The sequence below is a fragment of the Dermacentor variabilis genome, chromosome 2, assembly GCF_050947875.1.
Source record: "Dermacentor variabilis isolate Ectoservices chromosome 2, ASM5094787v1, whole genome shotgun sequence".
Taxonomy (NCBI): Eukaryota; Metazoa; Arthropoda; class Arachnida; order Ixodida; family Ixodidae; genus Dermacentor; species Dermacentor variabilis.
Genome location: NC_134569.1, coordinates 118,605,174 through 118,629,567, shown reverse-complemented (window position 1 = coordinate 118,629,567; position 24,394 = coordinate 118,605,174). Strand labels below are relative to the sequence as shown.

The window sequence follows — 24,394 nt, the reverse complement described above, 5'->3', positions numbered from 1 at the left end:
GCATTCCTTTAGTCCACTAGTAATGCTAGAAGGCGAAAAAGAATTTGAGAGGTAGTTTCATTTCTTGAACGTTTATTTCTTGTGTTACTTTAAAATCGCCATGGCAACAAGTTTTTTTTTCTTTTTTTTCTTTGGGGAGGGGGCTTTACATAGGGTTTACAAACGCACTACTGAGGGTTGAAGAAACTAGAACACTTGTCACCCTACGTAAAGCCAACTATGCCGCAGCATCATTCTTTCGTAGAATGAAAAGGAAAAGCACAGTTTGCTCCTCTATTTAGAGCGAACTTTTTACGCAGCCAGAAGCGCCCAAAAACGCAAACGTAAAAGCCGTCATCATCAGCATCATCAGCATCAGCGCCAGAAGCTCAGTCAGAAACGCCTGAGAGCTTAAGCGTGCTTTCCGAAAGCGCCAACGCCTAAATTGCAAGGTATTTATTAAAACATGAAATTAAAATTATATTCTGGCGTTTTACGTGGCGTTTCACATTTAAATGCGGCCACCGCGACCGGACCTTGATCCCGCGCCCTCGCGCTTAGCAGCGCAACGGAGTTGCAGCGTATGAAACTGCGCGCACCTGTCTGAGTGATACGAATGCATAGCGCGCTGAAAAATTGAAGGAACGCGGATGGAGAATGAGGATGTTGCGCAGGTGCAAAGTATGACTTAATTAAGTGATCCGTAGGAAAATATGAAAGCTTCTTTAATGAATTACTTGTGTCATGGCACGGTGCAGGTAACGGGGCTTGGGGACGCCGCTCCCTGTACAGCAGCTTCGCTAGAGATTGAATTTCGATTCTACATGGTCGCGCAAGTCTGTCAGAATTTTTTTTATTATTTTGTCGCTCACTCGACGTCTCATCTCGTCAAAAACGGCATATCCTCAGTTTCAGTACAAAAATGTACTAGCAAGACAAGTCTAGAAAGTTCTCTTTATTTGAAGCGTTCTTGCTTGCGCACCTGTAAAGCTGGCTCCTTTGCATAGTCAATGTATATGCAAAGGAGTACCCTTTCAAGGATATGTCGATGAACTCAAAGCAAGGCCCGCTCCCATCTTTCCCTCGGTCTTCCGTTGTGGTTAACGCCAACAGTTTCCAACGCAAAACTTAGAAAATGTGGAAGAAGCAATGGTGAGAAGCTTCGAAAAATTGTTGAACATACCCTAGGCGTCTGCCTTCTTGCCACCTGCATTCATTTTATTCCTTTCTTGCGATGCTTTCCACTTGTGAAGTTCCGACTTCTACCAGCCTACAGTATTCATTAAATCCATTTGCAACTTTAACCAAGTTATATTTCGAAAAGTTTAGGAGCACATTATTCCCTTACGTGTTCCTAAAGCTAAGAATATGTTCGACTTCGATTTTTTTTTTCTTTTTGACGCGCAACAGTTTGGTGGTCATTCGTGCAATTAGTGGTACAATTTTATCGCCATCTCGACTTCCCATTTTGCCTTTGAAACGTCATTTGCCCAACACTCGAACGATGTTTGCAGGTGAACAAGACGTTCGAGTCCATGTCTTTTATCATCGACGCTCTTCATGTGTGGAGTGAGGGAACAATTGGGCTGAAATTTCTGACAAAAGAAAATGGACCAGTGACAAAATTAAAGGTAAAATATATAAAGATTGTATTTTCTTTAAATTTCGCCCGATGCATTCTACATATAGTGAGCTCTACTCAGGGTTTACAATCTATGCTTTCGCGTGCGTGTGCATGAACAGTTTAGCTTATACACTGCCCGCATGTCTGTAAGGTCGCGAAATGCTGTCATTAACAATGCCATGCTTTCTGTGAGCGTTCCATGCATTTATGTTCCGCCAACGTACATGTATTACCTATATTGTACCAAATGTATTTTGCTTTTTAGCAGCTTAGCTAGAGAGCACACCTTTGATAATATTTCTGCACACGTGCAAATGGCAACAGTAGCAGCAGCAACAAAACAAATTGTTTACATATTTTATAGTGAATTCAAACACGTATAGAACAGATGTGAATATTATTTGAAAGATAATCGAAGTAAATCCTGCAGGAGCTGATTGCATCCAAGAGTCTACAGCCCCTTGCCAAGGACATGCTTGGCGATGATGTGTATGCTTTTCTCACGGACCTCAACGTTAAGGACTTGCGTCATGAATTCGGCGACCTTGGAGGATTGCTTGACCTTGTGCAGCTTGTAGGAAGTATCTCTCAGTGTTTTGAGCTTGACAGGTTCAAGCAGCATAACACTGAAGAAGACCTGGTGAAGGCTGCCATGCATCTTGGTGCCCGAAGAGAGTTTATACTAGGCAAGTTGCATGTTCACTTCCTGTTCTTTATTAGTTTATTTTTTATTTTTTAACCCTGGACAACCTTGCCTTCAGCAATGAATGTCATGTTGCACATGTGAAGATGATATTTTTGCGGCAACAATGTGCACTTTGGCCTTAGGTACAGCTCTAAATGAACTTACTGCAATGCTGCTCAACATCAGTCATCACTGCTTGTCCCATACCACTTATAAACAACATTCCAAATGACAGTGCATCTAACTATTGCTTTTATGTTTGCACAAAAGGCACAAAAGGAGATTTGCTAATTTACATCTCTCTGAAGTTGTGAGTCAGAAATAAATATATATTAAGCACAGTCAGAAATTGACTTGGCTTGAAATTTGAACCAAATTTTTCATGATTTTCAATGCGTGGTGGACATGGTGGACAGATATTTTTCGGAGAAGTGCCAAGAATACCTAGAACATTTCTGTGGGATTTTTTAATAACTAATAATAACCAGAATTAAAAGCATATTGAGTTGATAGAAAAATATTGTTTTGCACACAGCCGTTGTCTTCCTCAACCTGGATACAAATATGGGCCTACATCTGGAGAATGGATCCATGGTGAAATCGTTGCTGCCTCCAGATGTTCAATACAAGATAAGAATGGACATCGACAACGTGCCTCTAACAAAAACTGTTAAATCCAGGTTTGAGCAAATTTCTTCTGCTCCTGAAGTATTAAAAATATCCCTAAGTATGCGTGCCACCCAAAGGTATTAGAAATGAATGCAAATAAATTTTAGCTTGAGTATAAGATATATCTTAACACTTTCCAAATAATTTACAAACTCTGTGTCTTAGGTGCATGCTGCTTTCATAAAAAACCTACATATGAGTTTTCACTTCTATTCTTTCATTTAAATATACAAAAAAACTTGTTGAGTAGTAGTAAATGAAAGGTGCAAAGAAGCATGCACTAACCTAGAAGCTGCTTGTTGTTGTTATTTAATATGTGCATACAGATGGAAAGGTACGTACACTACATTGAGGTGGTTATTCCAAAGGAACTATGTTTGTACTTTATGAAATCCATCGCAGGACGCATATCTATAAAGGAGGATTGCATACTACTCATTAAGTACTCTATCAAAAAATGTTACAGAGCCATTTTCAGTTCCACATTTACTCATTTAGTGTGGAACGTTTAAACAAGGCAAACAGTCTCATGCTATAGTTATAGACATGACATCAAATGGCACTGTCTTCTTTTTTCCCCCAGGTTCTGGCAACCAGGTGCAAATGATGACTTTTTGGATGACATGCGATACCTACGAGGCTTTGCACACTTTCAGGAGCTCATAGACAAGGCGATCACCAAGATGCATGTGGGAAAGTCATTTGACTACCCTCCAAGCTACCTGCAACAGTTCCCTTATCCCTGCTACATAAAGGATTCGTAAGCAACTTACATATTAATGATTTAGTTCACAATGTTCTTGGAAAGATAAAGCCGCGCATCTTTAATCGTCCTTTAATCGTCTAGGAGATTATAACCATGAGGGATATAACAATTGAACAGCATTAGATGGATAAAATCATCTAGATTCGAATGATGCCTGCAACAATTGCTACAAAAATAATGAAAAATTTAATGCTGCAATGAGAAAACAATAAATAATTTCATGCTTAATTGAGTTCTGTGTAACTAAATTGTTAATCAGATGTGCAACATGGATAACACAGGAGCACTTAACATCAGTTCCACAAACTATTGTGGTAGAATATTAAAATTTTTAGAATGAACTATTTTTATACAAGTTGAGCTCTCAAGTTTCTCTATATCATGTCGAAAGTGAAACATAGTATTTTCTAATATTGTTTTGCAGAATTTCAATGCAGTTAGAGTATTCTTTATATTTTTATTTCTATTAGTAAATTTTTCATGAGAGATTTTTTTTCTGTTGTATTTTTCAAATGGAGCTCAGCCAAATACTTTCATTTTTGCAGAGTGGGATATTACATCAAGGCAATGTTACCACTGGTATTCACATTAGCCTGGATTTTCCTGGTGGCCTTCTTTGTACGAGAAAGGGTTCTGCCAAAAGAATTGCACTTAGAAGAAGTAAGTGTTCATGCCAGGCTTTGTGGCACCAAGTACATGATAGATACACATTTACCTCGGTGCTACACCAAACGGCAACTTGTAGACTCTCCTGATGAAGAAACAGTACATACTAACAATTTGGTGTTGTACCTCATGCACACATATTGTACATAAAGTAATCCTTTACGTTCATTCAACCACTCAAAAGATGTTGTCTTGATTACACACTGAAAATCCTAATGCATGCATAAGAGAAATAAAAGCTAATTATACATACAAGCCTAATTTATTACTGGTAATGTTGCACAAATGTCCTCTGTTCAAGGAGGGCTTTCTAATTACAATTTCAGAATCACAGTATGTACACTGCATTGTACATCTCTCCTTGAACATTGCTTAAGACTACAGCAGAGCTTATCATTCATATACATGTATTGCGTGGTTTACTACATTTATGATGATACCACAAATAGCAATATATAGCCTACAATGACTAGTTATTTCACCATTATCAATTTTTGAATAAAGTTTATGCAAAAATAAACTTTGTAAAACAATCCATTAGCTCACATAGTGGATATGATGATAAAACCCTAGCTTTTGAATAGTTGTATACTTTAGAAAATAGGATGTCAAGTCATCAAAGGTAGTGAAAGCAGGCTAAATGAACAATGCTGATATGAGCTGATCTCATTACAGATAGCCTAAGCACATTTCCATGAATATATGCATAATGTTGTACAGATCAATATCTAAATGACTGCCATCACCATGCATACTCCATGGGCTACAGAACCACCTATTGGTTTCGCACCTTTCTTGCATGCTTGACTTCTAGCACAACACATGAGTGTGTCGTTGCCCAAATATTAAATAGAAGCGTCATGCTCACATTATTTTTTCTTTGAGATAAGGTTCTTTTTTCACCAATGAACATTTATAGAACTAAGCAGACTTGAATGTTGGCTGCATGGAGGCTGCAACATGCCAAGGCCAAAATCATGTTTCCCTGGCATAACTGTTTGAGCAGTTTGGTAGCTGTTTTAAACGCATTCCAGATATAATGATAAGCTGATGATGATGATCAGGTTCCTTAGTTCTGTGAATGCTAGAATTAGGAACTCCGATGCGCTTTATAAGTGGTTATATAGATTTTATTTTTCTTGTGCATGTCATAGGCTATATCAATTTACATGCAGTGCTGCAGTGAGTGGCCACCAACCTTGTTGCTTAATGTTGGTGGCACCTATAGTGTAGCTAATGAAATAGTTTCGTATGTAATCAGTGCTGAATAATGCATGGGCATCCCTCCTGCGATATTTGATACATGTATGCCCTTACGCAAAAAAAAGTAAAGGCCTTCTGGCTGTTACTGTCAAGGGTTGTCTAGCCTTAACTTCTTAATAAAAGGGTGTACACTTGTCTTGCACTGTTGGGGTTATGTTTGCTTAAATCTGTTTGTTTAGATTATCATGTAGTTCCCCTTGTTTTGCACCAGATTATGCAGGTTATGGGCCTGAAATCATGGATTGACTGGAGTGCATGGTTCCTGATCAGCATATCTATTTCCATTGGCATTGTCGCATGCACAACTGTCATCTTGTGCTATGGAGGCATTTTACCATACAGCAATCCTCTCCTCCTCTTCATTTTCTACGGAACCTTCGCACTCTCAGTGCTCATGTTTTGGTAAGTTGTGCTGCTGCTTGCTGCAAGTCTGCCTATCAAGTATGAAGTCTGAAAAAAATTAAGCTCCTTTTTTAGTGTCTAGTAGGCATGGTAGCAACATAGAGAAGTGATAGAAGAGTGAGTTGACAACAAAGTTATTTGTGTACTAAATTTAATTAGGAGAGAGAATACCAGCAGCAAAACAGGCAAGCAAATATGTGTACTGCTGCTAGGCAGGATATTTACAGCTAGTCACAGTGCACAGCAGATTTGTAGACTGGCAATTTTTGGATATTAATTTACACCTATATAAATAAATTATGATAAATGTTTTTTATTTTGCACACTTGATTTTATTCTTGCTGTGCTTGTTTATTTGTGTTAAACAAGGATCAATATGTCTGGCTGCTGGCTTTTCATATATTAGTATATGTCTGCATGTTTGTTCTTTCAAGAGAGTTTCAGATATCTAATTTAGCAATGTGATCTTCATATGCTGCCTTTGAAGTTAAATATTGTGCTATACAAACCAAGTGCTTTCATTCCTAGTGGTTTCATGCAGAAAAGCCACATGCTGATACTATTATTGTTTGCTTCTTTTCTCAGCTACATGATCAGCATATTCTTCCAGTCAGCTACTGTGGCTTCACTGACTGGAATAGTGGGATACTTGATCAGCTTCCTGCCCTTTGTGATAGCTGTATCTATGGAAGCAACCTTTTCACTAAAACAAAAGGTCCTTCTAGTAAGTATGCATGCACACATTATCTGTGTATAGCGTCTGCACAAATATTGTTCGTGGTTGTGCATGTGTGTGTGTGTGCACATCTGTGCTTCCATGCATGTATGTTTGTATTACATGTGCATGTGCGCATGCATGTAATGCATGTATACATATGTCACAGCTAACACTAGCCAAGCTGTTGAAAGAAGAAAGATTAAAAGACACAGTACCAGAAACAATTACAAGAACCATGATGTACGGTCTTCAGAGTATCATTACCAAACACTATGCCTTAAAATCTTATCTTGATCTGCATTTCTTAATTTTTTTATTTTATTTAACAGCTTGGCTAAGGTTAGCTAGGACACCCTATATGCAACAAGCTCCATACAGGGTTGCTGAATAACTCTTTGCCTGACCAGAAGGAAGTATTAATAACAAAAATGAATTCTAGTGTGAGCATAATTCATTTAACCTAATGTCACTACTGCCACAAATCTGGGTTCTCTGTTCTGTATTGTAACACTGCATGCAGCAAAAGTGGCCCTAAAGGGCACCAGCTGGTGAGTCCATGGCATTCGTACACAAAAGCAATTTTAATTGAAGCAAACATGAGTCCATCTTGTTAACAGTGTGACCATACTACATTGTAAGGTGTGTGTGGTTGCGCTTCTGAAATGGAACACACAGAGAAACTGATATGAAAACACAAAAGCTGGTGTTTACACCTTACAATCATGCCACACCAATTAGCCCCCAACGAAGCACTTCTGACCATACTGTAGTTACACTTGCTATATTAGATTCACTGCATTGTTTAAAGTAGCTATAAAGCAGAACACTGGTGCCACCATTAACAGAGGAAGCCATTTTTCTGCCTAGCTACAGATAGGTTATAGCCCACCCTTAGAGTCCTTCATGGCAATGGCTGCACCATAACAATGAGGTGCTCATAACAGCATGTCACACTGATGAGCCACAAAAGCAATTTGTTGCAGAAGTCAAGTGTGGAGCAGCTACTAATGTTAATTGAACCACCCAGGTTCTGATTTAGTGACCTTATATATCTTTTCTCTTTAGCCTTTTGTTTGACTTCATAGAAATTCAATAAAATCGTATGTGAAGACATATATATCTTCATAAACATAAATATCATGTTTGTGAAGGTTCTTGTTCCACAAAAAGAATTTTGCGTTGTTTTGTGCTGCTGACTTCCGAGACATGGTTTTCCTTGGTAGTAGAGTATAGGGCTGCCATGAAATTTATGATTGTCATTTGTTTTCTAGATTATAGACAAGTATTTATTCTATTGCAACGTTTCATCCGAATTCACACATTGGGCATTCCTTTAGCTAAAAGATTCTGTATCGAAAACTGCTCAAGAATTTTAAGTAGAATACATTTTTAGATACACTTGGTATGGCAGTTGACATTTGGTTGGGCTGCCAAGAACATGGCACAAGTCTGATTAACACCTTTTTATAATTTTCATACATTGCCCTGCTTTTGGTCTGCAGTTCTGGGCACTGCAATTTTGCATACTAATATTGCTATTAGGTAACAACGGACACTATGCCTTTAATGCTTTCATCATGCAATGGTGTGAACATCTGCTGCAATTTCTTTTTGCAAGAGGACATTCACACTAGCCTTGAAGACCGACATATAAATAGTTAATTCTTTGCTGACAGTGTGTGCAGATTTTATCAAAAATTAAGGATATATAACTCTTCATTGTAACTTTGAAAATTAATGTATGTTAACATATAAAATCATAAGAAGAAATCAGAATCAGAAGAAAAATGTGCAACTGAGTCCAGCCTAGACTTTTTCAGTAGCCCCATAAAATTATGTACAACATAAGGTATATTATATTCTGAAGCAATCAGTATACTTCGTGCTTACTAGAAAAGTTGTGCCTAATCTTGTCCTATGGTAATTTTCATGGCAATCTCAAGGCATCTACAGGAACTGATAAATTCTTTCATATTTTCAGTGTTTTTCCATGTCGACATCATTTAGCTATGGCTGCCTCTACATTAGTAGATTTGAAGAACAAGGCTTAGGCGTGCAATGGGAATACCTGTGGCAAAGCCCAATTCCAGGAGACACCATGAACATGGGATACTGTATTATTATGATGGCAATCGACAGCTTGGTGTACTTCATCATAGCACTTATAATGTCGAATGTATTTTTAGGTAAGTGAGCTGCAGACTTTATGCATTAGTTAACTTCACTGTAATTTATTAAGAGCCACTACATATTTAGATGGAACACTCAAACCAGACATGTGAGCTTTCTTGCATAGGAAACACATTGCTGCAATGAATATGCTTGCAATTATTATCATGTGCATTGTGCCAAGTACATTAGGTTAGGGCACAACCCCTTAACTATAGCCCTGTTTTAACCCCTTCCATATCTCGGATGAGCTTAGCTTGGCTGTGTGACTTACAAACAACCATTTTGTTCAAAACAATTATGCCTGGTTTTGTTCATTATGAGCTTCTTCATTATGATTGTGCCTGCTTTTTAGTCATTCGGGTATGTAAGGTTTAATTACCCTATAGCTTGACATATAGATCGCAGATGGAAGCACTGTACCTCGTACATGAAATATCAAGTTTGCGTGAAGTCTGTTTGGTAAAAAAAAAAAGTCAGACTTGTGTACACTGACCAATGCCTTTATTACTGTTCGCAATTAGACGTCTGAACAGTTTTCCAGATGTCTAATTGAGGATCTTGTAAATGGTATACAACTGCCTTTAGTTAACTGAGGAACCAGGCAATGACAGTAATGAAACAAGGAAACAGCATGTTACCAGGTGCCCATACAGTATTATGTTTGCCAAAGGAGAGAAGTATGATACTATAGCACTTCACACTAAGTTAAAGGAATGCAAACATCATGAAAATGGCGAAATAATAAATTGGAATGAATTCATAGTTGTAGGCTACCTATAATCGAACCATTGTTATTTATGACTGTAAATTATTCAGCAATGTTTATCTACCCAGAGCATTCACTGAGTAATCGGTGCCCCTATGCTACAACTGCACCTATCCCATTGCAAAATAATTCAGAACAGTCCTCACATTCATCATTTTCTCTCCCTCAAGACTTCAATAAGTAATGTATCTTGTATATATTGGAAAGAAATTAGTATTCTACTAGCAGCAGAAGCTTGATGTGGGCGAGTTGGTTTAACATACTTGAAGAAAAGAGCGCTACAAAGACGCGGACTAAAAGAAGAGCATGTATGATGGACAGCGCTTGTCCATCATACATGTTCTTCTTTTAGTTCGCATCGTTGTAGTGCTCTTTTCTTTTCTTCAAGTATTCTACTACTTCGAATGGTAAATTCTTGAATTTAATGAGTCAATTTGTGAAATTTCAAATATTTGCACACCCCCACTGTTATGTGATCACTGATCACTGTTATGAATCACTGTGTGAAGTGGTGCTGGTAATGTCATAAATGCTATAAGCAAAGCATTTATTAAATGCATTGGTCGCTTTTCATGGGAGGCATTATGCAACTGAATTAAACATTGCTGTAATACTAAAAAAACTCGCGCGCACCCTGCACATTAATCCTATTTGAACACCCACCCATGGTAATGTTGCTAGAATCAAAATAAAGTCATTTTTTTGTTCAGCTGTCTGTCTACATTGTCATTTAGCTAGGAGATCCAGAGTGTCTATAAGCTTAATCCTTGGCACTCTAAGACTTACAGCCTGCCCCACACTAATTTGCCCTCAAATAATTATATCTGATTATATCTACCACCCTCTCATACCAGGTGAAAAGGCATCATTCTCTAGAAGAAAACTACTGGCCTTTTTCTCAACCAAGAACAGTGGTTCAACTTCACAATACTACTTACAAAATGGTGTAAATGGCAGCATCAAACCACATTTTCTAAAAGGTATGTTGCTTTTTAGTCACTAAATGGTGATTTATTTAGATCCTGTCCAACGGTTCATCATAATTCACAACCCTTTTTGTTCCATCTCCACAGCTCCCTGCATTCTGAATGACAAAGTGCCAATGGCATCAACTGGCATATCTATACAGGACTTGTGTATTGCCTACAACAGTGGGAAGGCTGCAGAACGAATAGCTGTATCCCATTTGTCCCTTAATTTTGATGAGGGCCACATCAACACACTTCTCGGCCAGAATGGTGCAGGAAAGACCAGCACAATGTGAGAAACAGACCACACTTGAAACCTCTCATTCAAACTCCATTCTTTCATTCCACCAAAAATGTTACAGGGGTAAAATAAGTAAGAAATATATTTACAGGATACTTACAATAACTGTAGCAGCTGACAAGATGGCAGACAGCGCACAATGTTAAGAGTGTCATCTTCTTAGGACTAATCTTAAAATGTTTTCTTTGTCAGCCTGTCCCAATATGTTCGATAAGACAAACCTGAAATGGCCCATTCACTTGCAGAAAAGTACTGACTGGACAACACTCAGCAACTTCCGGTGAAGTGTACGTGTACGGGAGCAACGTCAACAATGCGGCAAAGGAAATCAGGAAGTACTTAGGCTATTGTCCTCAGTACAACACACTATACGGAAAGTAAGCACACTGTTTCTCTTTTTGTCATCTCCCTCTTCTATTTCTTAAAAAAGAATTTTCATCTCAACCACAGTCTACACAGCAATATCTGATGCTATGTTTCAGGCTTACTGTCAAAGAACATCTTATTTTCTTTGGCAATCTTAAAGAACTGCTGTCACCTGAGGAAGTGGAAGAAGATGTTGAAAGGTAACAATTTCGAACTTTGCTTGCAGCATTTATGGTTAAGTTAGTCTTGTATCTACTGTGTAGAGTTCAAATGCAGCCAATTTTTCTTTTGTGTTTATTTGAACCGAAAATGCACTACACAAAGTGTTGTGCATGAACCAGATGCAAAAATAAGACAGAATTGTATTTAATGAAAAGAAAAGGTATATAAGCTTTATATAAAAAAAGAAAAGGGCAAATCAATATGCTCAAGGCAGAGTAACAACTATGCAGCATGCCAATAAAATCAATCTGCACTCAAGGCACCATGGAGCATTTAGAACCTTCAACTTTCACACCTTTGACGTCTGAATAAAAAAGTGTTAGCTGTTTAATATTTTAACATGCTTTCCCATAGGTCTCTTTTTCTTCATTCTTCCATCAGTTTCTACAACTGTTCTTGAGCAAAAAATTTTCTTCAACTTGCTTTCATCCAGGTTGATACGACAAATGGGTCTGAAGCACATGGAAAATGAGCAGGCATGCCATCTCTCTGGAGGCCTCCAGCGAAGGCTGTGTGTTGCCTTCTCCTTTGTAGGGGGCTCAAAACTTGTCATTTTGGATGAGCCCACAAGTAGTGTGGATCCAATGGCACGCCGAAACATATGGGACCTCATATTAAAGCACAAACACGGTAATTTCATGTCTTTCTGAACTGCAGTGTTTCAATCATTTTGCTATTGTGGTGACAACGGTGACAAGGAACATTCCTGTGCTTGCTTCTCGGCCAATGCATGCAATACCGGGTATGAGTGCATAAACCCTTCAGCTAATGTCCACATTAGATTTATTTATTTATTTATTTATTTATTTGTTTGTTTATTTATTTATCGAGTTGCTTCGTCACAGTGCAGCATAGCAGAAGGCAGAGGGAAAAGCTGTTCAAATAACAGCTTAAGAGATCCTTCGCCCCCTTTCTCAACAATGACAGCATCTAAAAGACAGCACATTATCACAGCACTGTTCTTTAATGTGACACATCGTTTTAAATGAAGGTCAAGCCATAAAAGAAAACTAAAAACATAGCTTATACATAGCTTATATAACAAAGAAAGCCACTGTAATCTCCTGCACTTATATAATACACTACCTAGTTTAAACAAGAGCTGCTAAGTCTGCTGCACTTAAATAAATTACTACATAGTTGATACAATAAAAAGAGCCGCTAATTCTGCTACACTTAAATGATACACATCTGTTACTTTGCTATTGTAATGATTTAGAATTAGTGGAAGAGTACATCAAAGCATTTGAAAGCCATAATTGGCATGTAAGTAAGGGATGGTCCACATTTCTGTATTTCTTGTTTCACAGACCTTTTCCTTTAAGCAAAGATTCCCCATCTCCATGAACAGAAAGTTTGAGCATTTGCAGCTAAGGCAGTACTCTTGTAGTAGTCTACATTGATAGAGGTCGTTCACTTTGATTATCCTATATTTTTTAAATAGTGGGTCGATAGGTGCTAGAACTATAGTGTTGTCTGTCAGCCTCAGTATTTTCTTCTGTATTCTCAGTAATTTTGTTAAGTTTATTTCTGTAGTTGTTCTCCAAACCAATTAACAGTAGTTAAAATAAGAACTAAAGAGCAATTTGTATATAAATAACTTTGGGGACAACGGGACAAGGTACTGGAGGTGGCTTAAAACTCCAGTCATCCAGCTTAATTTTATTTGAGTACTATTCATGTGGTCTTGCAAAGAGCTGGAGAAATGTACCATGAGTACTGTCACTGACTTCACTATTTCTATATTTAAGCCTTAAATACAATGTTATTCTGGAAAGACACTTGTTTACCCTACAAATGAAAAACTACAGCTTTCAATTTAGTCAAATTTATTTTTAACTTATTGTTACTTGTCCAGTTGCCTAACTTATGTAAGACTTCATTAGCTTTACAAGAAAGAGTAACATCTGATGCTGACATGACAAATATACTCGTGTCATCTGCATATATAATACGCTTACTGCAGAGGTGGCCTAGAAGTAGAGCATCTGCCTCGTATGCTGGAGGTACTGAGTTCAAATCCCAGTGCTGCAGGAAACCCACCATTATTTCTTTTCTAATGTGTAGAGATAGATGTCCTCTGGCCTGGTGTTTGGCTTCTCATGGGGGGGTTCACATCTCAAAAGGGGGCCCAATGGAGATTTCCCGAGTTTCCTCTAAGTGCCTTTGTCCAACCACAAATGGCCTTGTTGAAGCGCATCCGCCATGGCTCTGGGAGGCAGGTGCTGCCGCCGAGGACCTAGTGGTAAAATAGGTAGAAGAGTGCTCCCGGCTAGTGCTTGGTTATTATAGGACCTCAACGCTTTTGAAAGGGGTGTCTGTCTCTGGCCTGAAGGCTTTTCTACCTCAATAGGTGCATTTTGGTATGCCACATGGGAAATTGTCGCTATGGGAGAGGGCCAAACTTCCTTTTTGTCTTCACGAGTGTTTCAACAGGAATATGGGGCACAGGCTCCTTTCCTAGGCATATCACTCCTGAAAAAAGCTGAGCGCCAGGTCAAGGTACACTTGTGCCCATTTAAACCAGTGGGTGCCTGGCGGTGAAGAGAATCGAATCCACAAACTCCCACAGCTGAGGCATGTTAATGAAACAATCACCTTCAGAGTATCAAAGGGATACAAATTGGAAGCAGGAATAAACTCAGTGGGTGCATCCACTTTATCTTAAGCAAGATCCATGCACTGCTGATTAACTCTTAGCTGCAGTTTCAAGTCACCTGAGATACATTCAGCTGATTTTGGCATTGTAGATATATCTTGTGTAGCCCAGTACTGAATCTACATGCATGTAGGTATCCATTGTCATCTAATTGAAGCACAATGTCCACTGCCTTCAACAACATTAAAAGGCCTGAAAGCAGGTGAAAGCAAGATTTTGAAAGGGATGCTTATATAACCCAGGGACAGGCATACATAAAGAACCATCTGGTTCTGCAAAACTTATTGCTTGGTAACCTCAGTCATGCACCTAACGTCTCTCATGAATGAGGTGAAATTTACTTAACAGCTGCATTTCTGTTGTACCACATCAGACCGCACGATCCTGCTTACAACTCACCACATGGATGAAGCCGACGTGCTCAGTGACAAAGTTGCAATTATTCACAAGGTATGCTGGTTTCTATACATTAAATAGTGAATGTGTTTGGGGCAACTGTACTAAAAATATAAAACATCTTTTTTTTCTTGCAGGGAAAACTGCTGTGTGAAGGCTCTCCACTTGTACTAAAGAGCAAGTTTGGCTTCGGCTACAAGCTGTCATTGACAAGAACCTGCTCGGAGCCTAACAAGGACAGTGACTCTGGACACTCATCGAATGTGTCAAGAACAAGTGTTGATGGTACGCTACTATAACGTACAAGGGGTGGGGGAGGGGGGAGTTCCACCATATGCTATGCAACATGAATAGCTATAATGTATTACATGCCTCTCACTCCCACTAGTTCTCTGCAACACATATGATGCATGTCATGCTTGAACACCTGGCTAGGATTTACAGCAAATTTAACGCCCATGTTTTAGTTGTCCTTTTGAATAAAAACATGACAATCGCCACAATGAAATATTCATTAGGTTAAAATCTATTATATGTGTAGATACCAATCATGGAACAAAACCATACGATATTTTGTTTATTATTGTTTCAGCATGTTGCTTGTATTGCTGAATTTAGACAAGCACATACTGCATGTATATTTCACTATTTATCTGCATATAAAAACCAGAGAAAAAAAATTCGAACTTCATAGTCCACATACAGCTTTTACGACAAATGGTCACAAGAAAAAAAAATTGGTGCCAACAGAATTCACAATGTTACTAAATATGTGGTAAAATGGCAGTAAAGACATCACAAACAAGAACAACAAAAGTGTGTAGTAAAAATGAACAGTGCAGTTTTGCCACTTTTCGTGGTTTTTAACCCAAACAAGCAATGAGTGCAATATCTGCTCTACCGGAGCGTGTCTGTGTTGCAGTACATACTTTTGTATTATCTCTTGTTTTCGAGGTGTAGGTGAAATTTTCCTGGGGAAATATAAAGAGCCCCAAGACTGCAAAACAGCAACATCACTTATTGTAGTTAGAATCACTTCCAAACAGGCATCATCAAGCTTAGATATTTCTTAAAAGAAGGCAAACATATCTTTGATCTCGTGATAACTAAACACAAAATGGGCTCATGGGTATAGCTCATTTAGAATGGCCAAACCAAAGCAACATTGAGTGAATGTTGATAGGTGAGTAGGACAGATATCCAAGCATACTGGCATAAGTAGTAAGGAAGAGTAGAGTTCAGGTTTGGTTAATTGAATAACCTGCAGGCTTTCATATCTAATGGCATAAGTTGATGCCGGTTCTGGAATGCAAGTCGCATTTCACCTCAAAGCATGATGTCCACTTGCTACTTCACCTTATACAACCTTAATGTTTTACAAGCCTTTTATGGTTGTACACCTGCTTTATGAGCTTGAAAGATGTTTAAGGGGACAGTAAATGTAAAATTAAACCCAGCAAAATTGTTAGATTGGCACTATAAATTGTGGCCAAAGTGAAAAACAAAAGATTCCCAAGTGAGAAAACAGTGTGAACAAGTGATGGCAACGGTTCAACCATTGTGAAGGCATGTCACCAATTTCGATTCATAGCTGACAAATATTAATCTATTAAGGATAGAAGAAAAATTATAACACTGCATCTGAACAGAAAAAAAAAAGTGCAGTTCAGACAATTTAAGATTTTCTCACTGCATAATTAGCTAATGCCAAATACTTTTACAACTTTGTTGTGTGGCCCGTTATTTATGCTACGCTCTGACCTACACGGGCAATGACCTCCAGGAGTGTGACCTCCAAGACAGCTTGCACTACAGGATTCCTTTACTGTACTAAACACGTACATGGTGGATCTCCATCCAGTTTCTCAGGCAACCTGCTGTCTTCAAAAGCCATTCTGTTTTCAATTTCAATATTCTCAGCTGCAAGGTCATGTTTTAGCACAGAGCAAACACTGTGGGATTCTGAGGAATGTGCTCTATCGTTCTAGCTAGACTTGACAATCGTATTTAGAATTTTTTTAAGCATAATTGCTGTACAAACGCCATATTATGCAATACATGATACACGGGTGTTCGAGTTTAAAGGGCTGAGAATTGAATTGTTATGCTTGATCTTTCCAGATGATTCTTCTGACATTGAGGGCATCCTTCATGTTATCAGAGGAATTGTTCCACCAGCTAAAGTCATAGAAAACAATGGTGGAGAGGTGGTGATCAGCCTCCCTCAACGAGATCCGGAAAAGAACAACCTCTACTCCTTCTCCCACCTCCTTTCACTACTTGACGAACGCATGCTTGAGTTTGGATTTGGAAACTATGGTCTCTCAAGCACAACACTTGAAGAAGTGTTTCTTTCGTTATGTGCCATGTGCGATGCAGGCAAACCAGTGCAGCCAGGCCTTGCACTGCCTACTACCGTGAAATATGGAATTGCTGGCAGACGTGACAAGCTTCATCACACAGGTTTGTATGCTGTTGGGCAGAAAAGTATGGGTATTATTTATGCAACTTTGCCATGCTTAGATCAATGAACAGTTAACGCCTCCTATCTACATACTGCTGTATGGAATGCAGGCAAAATGTCAGTGCAAACATAATGTATGCAGACATTAACAAAACTCTCTAGAGTTGTTAAAGTGAAGTAAGTCAGGTCTTGCATAGTATGTAATAATTAAGCCATCTTTTATTGGCATCAACAAGGGGGAAAAGCTTAATAAAATGTTTCAGCATGTTTTCAGTATGTTTCAGTTTGTTTCAGTAAGCACTATTAGAAGTAAAAGCTTACAGGCTACAGGAGCTACTACAAAATGACTTTTTAAAGCGAAGCTTTGTTTGCCTCTTCCTTCAACTTTTCTACTGCTGCTGCTGCTGCTGCTGTTTCTGTCTGGCACACTATCTTGAGGGGTGGTTCAGAGCGTGTATGCATGACAGGAACACAGCAAAGAGGAAAGGCGACGCGAGAAACTCGGTTAGACCTTTGCACTGCATCGAATGTGCACAATACCCTCAGAAGCTCCCAGGGTGCTGTAATTATCCGTGACCCCCCACAAAAGCATTGCCTTTCTACTAACATGCAAGTGCAGAGGGGATGTGGATAGAACTGTAGAGAGGAGGGAGGAGGCAGAGAATAGGTAGAAGCAATGCAATAGCAAAACAAGTGAACAACATCAGCCTTGCCACTCTTTACTCGCAGTTACCATATGAGGGGTAAGGATAGGGAAAAGATGACGTGAAAAGGCAAGGAAACGCTACTACTATAGGCACAACAGTGGTTGCAGGCAAACAGGCTAAATTTAAGTTTGAAGGCATGGTGCAGTTCATTTCTGCTGGTTCTGAAAAATACACACCATGCAAATTTGTTAAGTGAGCAGCTTATGCAGAGCGTCCAGAAGCATAGCTGCATTAACGCAACACATTAAATGACACTACAAGAGAGGTCACAGGTCAAATCAACACTTCTGTGCCCGCCACAGTAGCTTTGTGGCTATGGCATTGCTCGAGGTTTCGAGTTTGATCCCGACCGCGGCAGGTGCATTTTGATGGGGGTGAAATAAAAAATACTCATGCACTTACATTTAGGGACAAGTTAAAGAATACCACTGTGTCAAAAATTAATCTGTAGTCTATCACTACAGTGTGCCTCATAATCTGATTGGGGTTTTGGCACTTACAGCCCCAGAATTCAATTAATATTTAGTACTTCTGCCATGATGCGATGTGCGATGTGGGTGCTAAGTATGCTCAACCCTCTCAGAGGTTAGGAAGTATGGCGCACAATGCTTCAAGCAAACACCTCCACCTGTGTGCTCTATGCACTAATATGTAGACAAACAGCAGTGGTGCATGCAAGGTAATGGTTAACGTCAACTCACCAATCTCGTGTTGAACTAAACGTGGAAGATATGAAACATTCACCATCAACATCACCACTAATTATTGTCAATCAAAGCAAACAGCACAGAAAGCTTCACTAATGTAGAATCCCACAGTGCATGGGATCTGCATAATTTTTCGCTGCCTCGGTTTACAAACCCAAAATTTAGAAGAGCACTGTAGTAACTGTGCGCAAAAGTGACAACCATTGTCATTAGTTCCAGGATACCCACTATGCCTGTGAATAAATTTTTCATGATTACCATTGTTCATAAACTTTCGTGGACAATAATAATAATGTGCTAGGATATGGTTATGACAGCAGCAATAAATTCTTGTTTAATAAACTTAGTTCTTTACACTTCAATGTAAAGGACACTGATAGCACTCGCTGAACTGTGATGTGACCTACATCATGAGCACAATGCAACAAGACTGCTGTTGTAACACACTGCTCTTGATATAATCCAACCACTGTATCTTTGCAGATGTCACACTAGAATGCCCCGACTTCAGGCGTACTTTAGGAACTGCACACCCTCTATCGGGACGCAAACTAAAAGCAAGCCAATTCAAAGCACTCATCCTGAAACGCTTCTACCACACCGTGAACAACTGGAAGGCAATATTCTTTAGCATTGTGCTTCCATGCACATTCATTGCCATTGCCATGGGCTTCACTATGATTGCACCAGGAACTGTACCTGAGCCATCACTGAGGCTATCAACGCAGCTATACGGGCCCGGAGCAGTTGGTTTCATAAGGTACACGGTGAAATTCTTCTTGGATTTTATGCGCAAATATAATCAAGCAGTTGTTTTTTCAGCAGGCAATGACCATTATGCTAATTACGTTTATGTTTCGTTACTTCAAAAACATTGATTAATCTTACATTCATATTCTATTACAGTGAGATCCCACCAACTGATGCGTCAAGAAGGATGCTATCTTTTCCTGGAGTAGGTCCATCCTGTCTAGAAAGAAATGCACCACAGTAAGTTCAATCCATCAATCAATCAATCAATCAATCAATCAATCAATCAATCAAAAAGTGAGCTTTATTTAAACAAGTCAAGGAATGGGTGTACAAAAATAGTTGGACCAATAGCCTATGTGTTCGTTCCTGCCTAATGCATGATTCAACCATTATACCTCTAAGCAATAAACAGGTGTGCTCTATGCCCTTCTGGAACAAGTTTTTACGGAAATATACACATATACAGCTTTTAGAAGAGGCACACATGAAAGAAAACGTGCTTGAAACACTCTTCAAGGTAACATGCAACATTATGCTTCTACTTAATCTTCTTAAAAAGAACACTGATATTAATTAAACACTGGAAATATTGTATTAGTCAAACATTGTTACAACAAATCCACATCCGACATAAAGATACCATCCTCATATCCGATATTCGTTATAAGCATTCACTACAGATGATTCATCATATTCTTGTTTGTTATGTGGAGGCTCTACTGAATACAGTTCTTAGAAGAAAATGATAGTTCAACTTTCCCCATAAAAGGATAGTTTGAACAATGGTTTCTCTTAATTCCTCCAAGCAAATTTTGCTCGTACCTCGTGTCTACTGTAACACAGATAGGTTCTTTACACTAAACAGGTACTGAGCTGAGCAATTTGTTTTTAAACTGATGCCAATGTCCTTATACATCTTACATGTACTATTCTATTACTGCAGGTCGCAATGCATGAGCATTACTGGAATGACAAGTGATGCCATGGATATACCAAAAGGAACACTCCATTACACCTGTGACACTTCAGAAATTCAAGAAGAATGGGAAGATGTGCCAAGTATTATGACAGAGACCACTGATGTTGTGTACAATGTCACGGGATTGAACATACCAAACTATCTCCTAACATCATTCCCAGCATTCATAGAAAGAAGGCAAGGTTTAAAACTTCTGAAAACATACCATATTTTCAGCACTGTAATCCAGGCTTAAAAGATGAAATTTTGAATCTAGGGAACTATTTAACCCTTTCCATGCCTTGGATGTGCTTGGCTCATCCATTGGTATCTGGTAAAAATGGCGAATAACTAACTGAGCTTGTCAGTAGTACTTTGTGTTTTCTAGCAATGTCATGGACAAGCCGTGTTTTGTCTCAGTGCTTGGTCATGCTTTGGTAGATGGCTGCACACAATCTATGGGGCAGTGCAAGCCGAAGGAAATTTATTCTTTCTGACGAAATAAAACATCTTGCCAATTGGGGTCTTTAAAAATAATATGGCCATTTTTGGTAAGAATTTGGCATAATAGCATGGCATGGAAGGGGTTAATAATGCGAACTGTACATAGTTGAACCTTTTAAAACTGTAGGCAGACTTTAAAAAAGACCGAGGCCTAACTGCACGTCAAACTTGTTACAGTGGCAAATTCCGTAGCAAAATCAGCTAAAATATATCTAACATTATCAAGTCTAATAAAGAACCCAGGGTATCGCTGCTTGATTTTTGCTTGCAGATTGTATATTGGTTGTGGACAACATAAACAAAAAAATTATTTTCAACCGAAACTTGTACGCCATATACAGTCTGTGCAGACTACTTAGGAATTAACTTTTTATTTGAAGTCCCAATTTAGCCTTGTAAACTATACACTGGGTGCTAGCTATAGCCCAGAAAATTCAGCAGTACATAAACTAAACTAGCCCTCAAAATGAGAATTCAGCTCTGCTGTATGAACAATCTGAGTATAATCCATAAAGCAACCAAGAAGCCAGGGATTTTTCATTTGCAGCCTTGCTATATAGTATTGTTATTCCTGCAGCTGGCAAAACTTTTTTTTACAATATTGTGTTCCACATGTCACAATAATCATGCAGTGTCCCGTAATAAGAATATAAACATTGCAGGTATGGAGGCTGGACCTTTGAAAAGAAGCAGGTAAAAGTATGGTATGACAACACGGGCTTTCATTCGATGCCTGCATATCAAAATGCACTCAGCAACGCTATTCTCAGGTCTGCCATCAGCAATTCCACATCTCCTCTAAATGCATCCAGAGTGGGTAAGTTTAACGCTCCTGATGACTATTTTCTCAGTTTAGGTGCGACTAAATCATAGGTGCATGAAAAAGAAAGCGATAGGCTTTATACAGGCTTTATGCATGCTTTTTCATTAGGATGACATTGGTGGTTTGCAATATGGCACTAACTTCCCTATGAATTTTTCTGATTGAAGGGATCACGGTGTACAACCACCCTCTTCATTTGTCTTCCGAACAGCTTGGGAAACAGACAATGTAAGTGAATGCTTTCCAGTGCATGCCACTGGCATGTTACTACTCTACAGCTAACCTGCATGACTGGCTGGGTGTGGTACAACCTAACAAGCTTACAGTTGTTCAATCCTTGACTTCCAATCTTATATTATATATGTATCCCTTTCACACATACCGTACAGAACTTTGTGTGCAATTTGTTTTTGTGCATTCTCTCTAGAAGTGACAAAAATAAACAGGTTAATTTTATAAGAAGTACTTCAGCACATTTGATGACTATGCGCAATCGTGGCTACACAAAAATATTCTGCCAGCTCTGTTGTAGCTTGCCAGCATTTGTCACTTCCACAAAAAGCTGCTGCAAATTTGCATATGCAAGCATGTGTTCATTTCGTTGTCGTGCACTTTGAGCCAGTTGTTGCTGTTGTCAATGGTGTCTCGCACTTGAGGTAAACATTATGCCAGATTTAGCTTTCCTTTGCAATACAAAAGTAACACAACAGCCATTCAGTGGCAAAACTGCACATGTCATAGTATATTGTGCAATATTACCCAGCAACTACATATGCAGCTTCTCTTGTTGAGTCGTAATGTAGGCACAATGAATTTGTGCAAAAAGAAAAATACAAATTGGGAGATCAACTATAGTCATAGTCAGGTTAATTACTCATTAAGCACGGTTAATTACTCAGTAAGCACTCCCAGAAAGTTGCATCTGCAACAGGAAGAGCATCATTTCCTTACACTGAGTACTTCTTTATTTCTCATGTATTTTCACACATTTATCATGCTGAATTTACACACTGGTATAATTTTAAACAAACAGCATGTTCTTGGAATGCATTGCATGTCTGACATCTTCTAAAAAGAACTATGTACGTGACATGTTGCCTTGTATTTGTTTTCACAGACTTGGCCACGTCGCTGAAGTGGGCATTGCTATGGTTGTGCTCATGGGCTTGGCGTTCATTCCATCACGGGTCATTGTATACGTTGTGAATGAACGCATACGTGATGAGAAACAAGTTCAAAGCATTTCTGGAGTGGGGACGCTGCTGTACTGGACAACTACGTTCATTTGGGACATGGGACTTGTTCTTGCAACAGTTGCCCTTTCTGCTCTCATCATCATTGCTTTCGGACTCCCTGTCTATGTCAGCAAGCTCAACTTCCCGGCCGTGCTGCTGCTCATGGTTCTATTCGGGTAAGCATGACACAGCCGACAGAATTCGTGAGTCAAGCCTGTGATCAAAATACTACATTGCAGTCAGCTGGAGTATGACATAGTCGAATGCTAAAAACTGTCGTGTTGAAAATTTTCGTGCCCATAAGGTTACCCCAGCTGGCCAAAATTATTGTGTTTCTCATAGCCCTCGTGCAACTTTATGACATTAAACTCTATCAAACACTTTAATTATCATGAGTAGTGTGATAATTGCTGCATGATGCCTGGATCTCCCTGGCATCTTCTTTCACAAACACGAAAATATATCAGCTTAGTATATCATTTGACCACATCAGCATTATTGCCGTACTCCTATGCTACAAACTACAACCAGGTACAGTATACATTGAAACATTTACATGATGAATACAGAGCTCAAACAATAAGCTAGATAACACAATATCACCTTGCATAATTTGTCTCCTGTTTAAACTGCAGCACATGCATGCATGTATTTTGCATCAAGTTCTCGTAAGCATGTTTCCATTCTATCTCTACAAATGGCCATCCTTCATTATGTCCCAGGTGGGGAACCACACCTCTCATGTACTGCTTGTCACGGTTGTTCAAGGAAGCAAGCATCTCTTTCGTGGTGCTGTACTGCGTCAACTTGTTCATCGGTCTCAACATAGCAATCATCATGCTGGTCTTGAACATGATCCAGATAAACTCTGTAAGTTCACTTGTGGATATGGCTTCAAACTGCTGTTGCAGCATGAAAATAGTGAACAAACCCACATTTTTCTTTCACCAGAAAAGTCAAGTCGCATTGAAACATGCACACGAAACACTTCCATAAAATTTACATGTAGCAGGAGTTCTTCACCTGCCATGTGTATGCTTGTTCATTGTTGGGGGGGGGGGGGGGGGGACAACTTATTTATTATTGATGGCGCCACAACTGCAACATTTAATCTACATTGTGAGGGAAAGTGACTGATGTGTAGGAGCACATTTTTTTTTCTTTTTGTGCAGACTCTTCAGTCAAAATTAGGCTGAATTTTTATTAAAATATTAATTAGGTGTTTCCATTAACAGTGAACAACCCAGCACAAAAGTTTATTTTTATGTAGTCCACTGGAATACTAACTAGATTGGCATTCACACATAGAAGCTTGTGCTCATTTATTAATGCAGTTTGGTTTAGGATTGCTTAGTTAGATGATTGATGTTTACTACTACGATTTCATTGACTGCTTATCAATCTCTTCGAAAGCTTTGCATCAGCACGCAATTAATATGTTTTAAAAGTTGGCGTGTACAAGAACCATAAGTGTCTATATGACCTTATCAGGCTTGTTACACTCGGTTTACAGTGAGAATATAGTGAACGTTTATTTGCATGACTTTATCACTATTCAAATTATCTACCCTTTTATATAAACTGCCTTAGAAATCATCTTAACAGCACATAGTTACATAAA

At 38.9% G+C, this 24,394-nt stretch overlaps 2 protein-coding genes across 2 annotated transcripts in view; both read left to right on the top strand.

The window, feature by feature from the left end:
- The window catches only part of LOC142570426 (uncharacterized), a 100,693-nt gene extending 98,351 nt beyond the window's left edge, over positions 1-2,342 (top strand). The window contains exons 51-52 of the mRNA XM_075678811.1: positions 1,494-1,610; positions 2,034-2,342. Coding sequence (XP_075534926.1) covers positions 1,494-1,610; positions 2,034-2,342 — 426 coding nt within the window. The remainder of the gene's footprint in view (positions 1-1,493; positions 1,611-2,033) is intronic.
- A 455-nt stretch (positions 2,343-2,797) lies between these two features.
- Positions 2,798-24,394, top strand: part of LOC142572608 (phospholipid-transporting ATPase ABCA1-like) — a 41,614-nt gene continuing 20,017 nt past the window's right edge. The window contains exons 1-21 of the mRNA XM_075681829.1: positions 2,798-2,968; positions 3,541-3,717; positions 4,269-4,383; positions 5,864-6,054; positions 6,640-6,778; positions 8,754-8,958; positions 10,565-10,690; positions 10,784-10,970; positions 11,225-11,356; positions 11,462-11,545; positions 12,001-12,197; positions 14,600-14,676; positions 14,760-14,907; positions 16,744-17,085; positions 18,984-19,260; positions 19,407-19,490; positions 20,197-20,409; positions 21,378-21,532; positions 21,706-21,766; positions 22,656-22,949; positions 23,496-23,643. Of these exons, the coding sequence (XP_075537944.1) occupies positions 2,853-2,968; positions 3,541-3,717; positions 4,269-4,383; positions 5,864-6,054; positions 6,640-6,778; positions 8,754-8,958; positions 10,565-10,690; positions 10,784-10,970; positions 11,225-11,356; positions 11,462-11,545; positions 12,001-12,197; positions 14,600-14,676; positions 14,760-14,907; positions 16,744-17,085; positions 18,984-19,260; positions 19,407-19,490; positions 20,197-20,409; positions 21,378-21,532; positions 21,706-21,766; positions 22,656-22,949; positions 23,496-23,643 (3,468 nt within the window). The 5' untranslated portion in view covers positions 2,798-2,852. The remainder of the gene's footprint in view (positions 2,969-3,540; positions 3,718-4,268; positions 4,384-5,863; positions 6,055-6,639; positions 6,779-8,753; positions 8,959-10,564; positions 10,691-10,783; positions 10,971-11,224; positions 11,357-11,461; positions 11,546-12,000; positions 12,198-14,599; positions 14,677-14,759; positions 14,908-16,743; positions 17,086-18,983; positions 19,261-19,406; positions 19,491-20,196; positions 20,410-21,377; positions 21,533-21,705; positions 21,767-22,655; positions 22,950-23,495; positions 23,644-24,394) is intronic.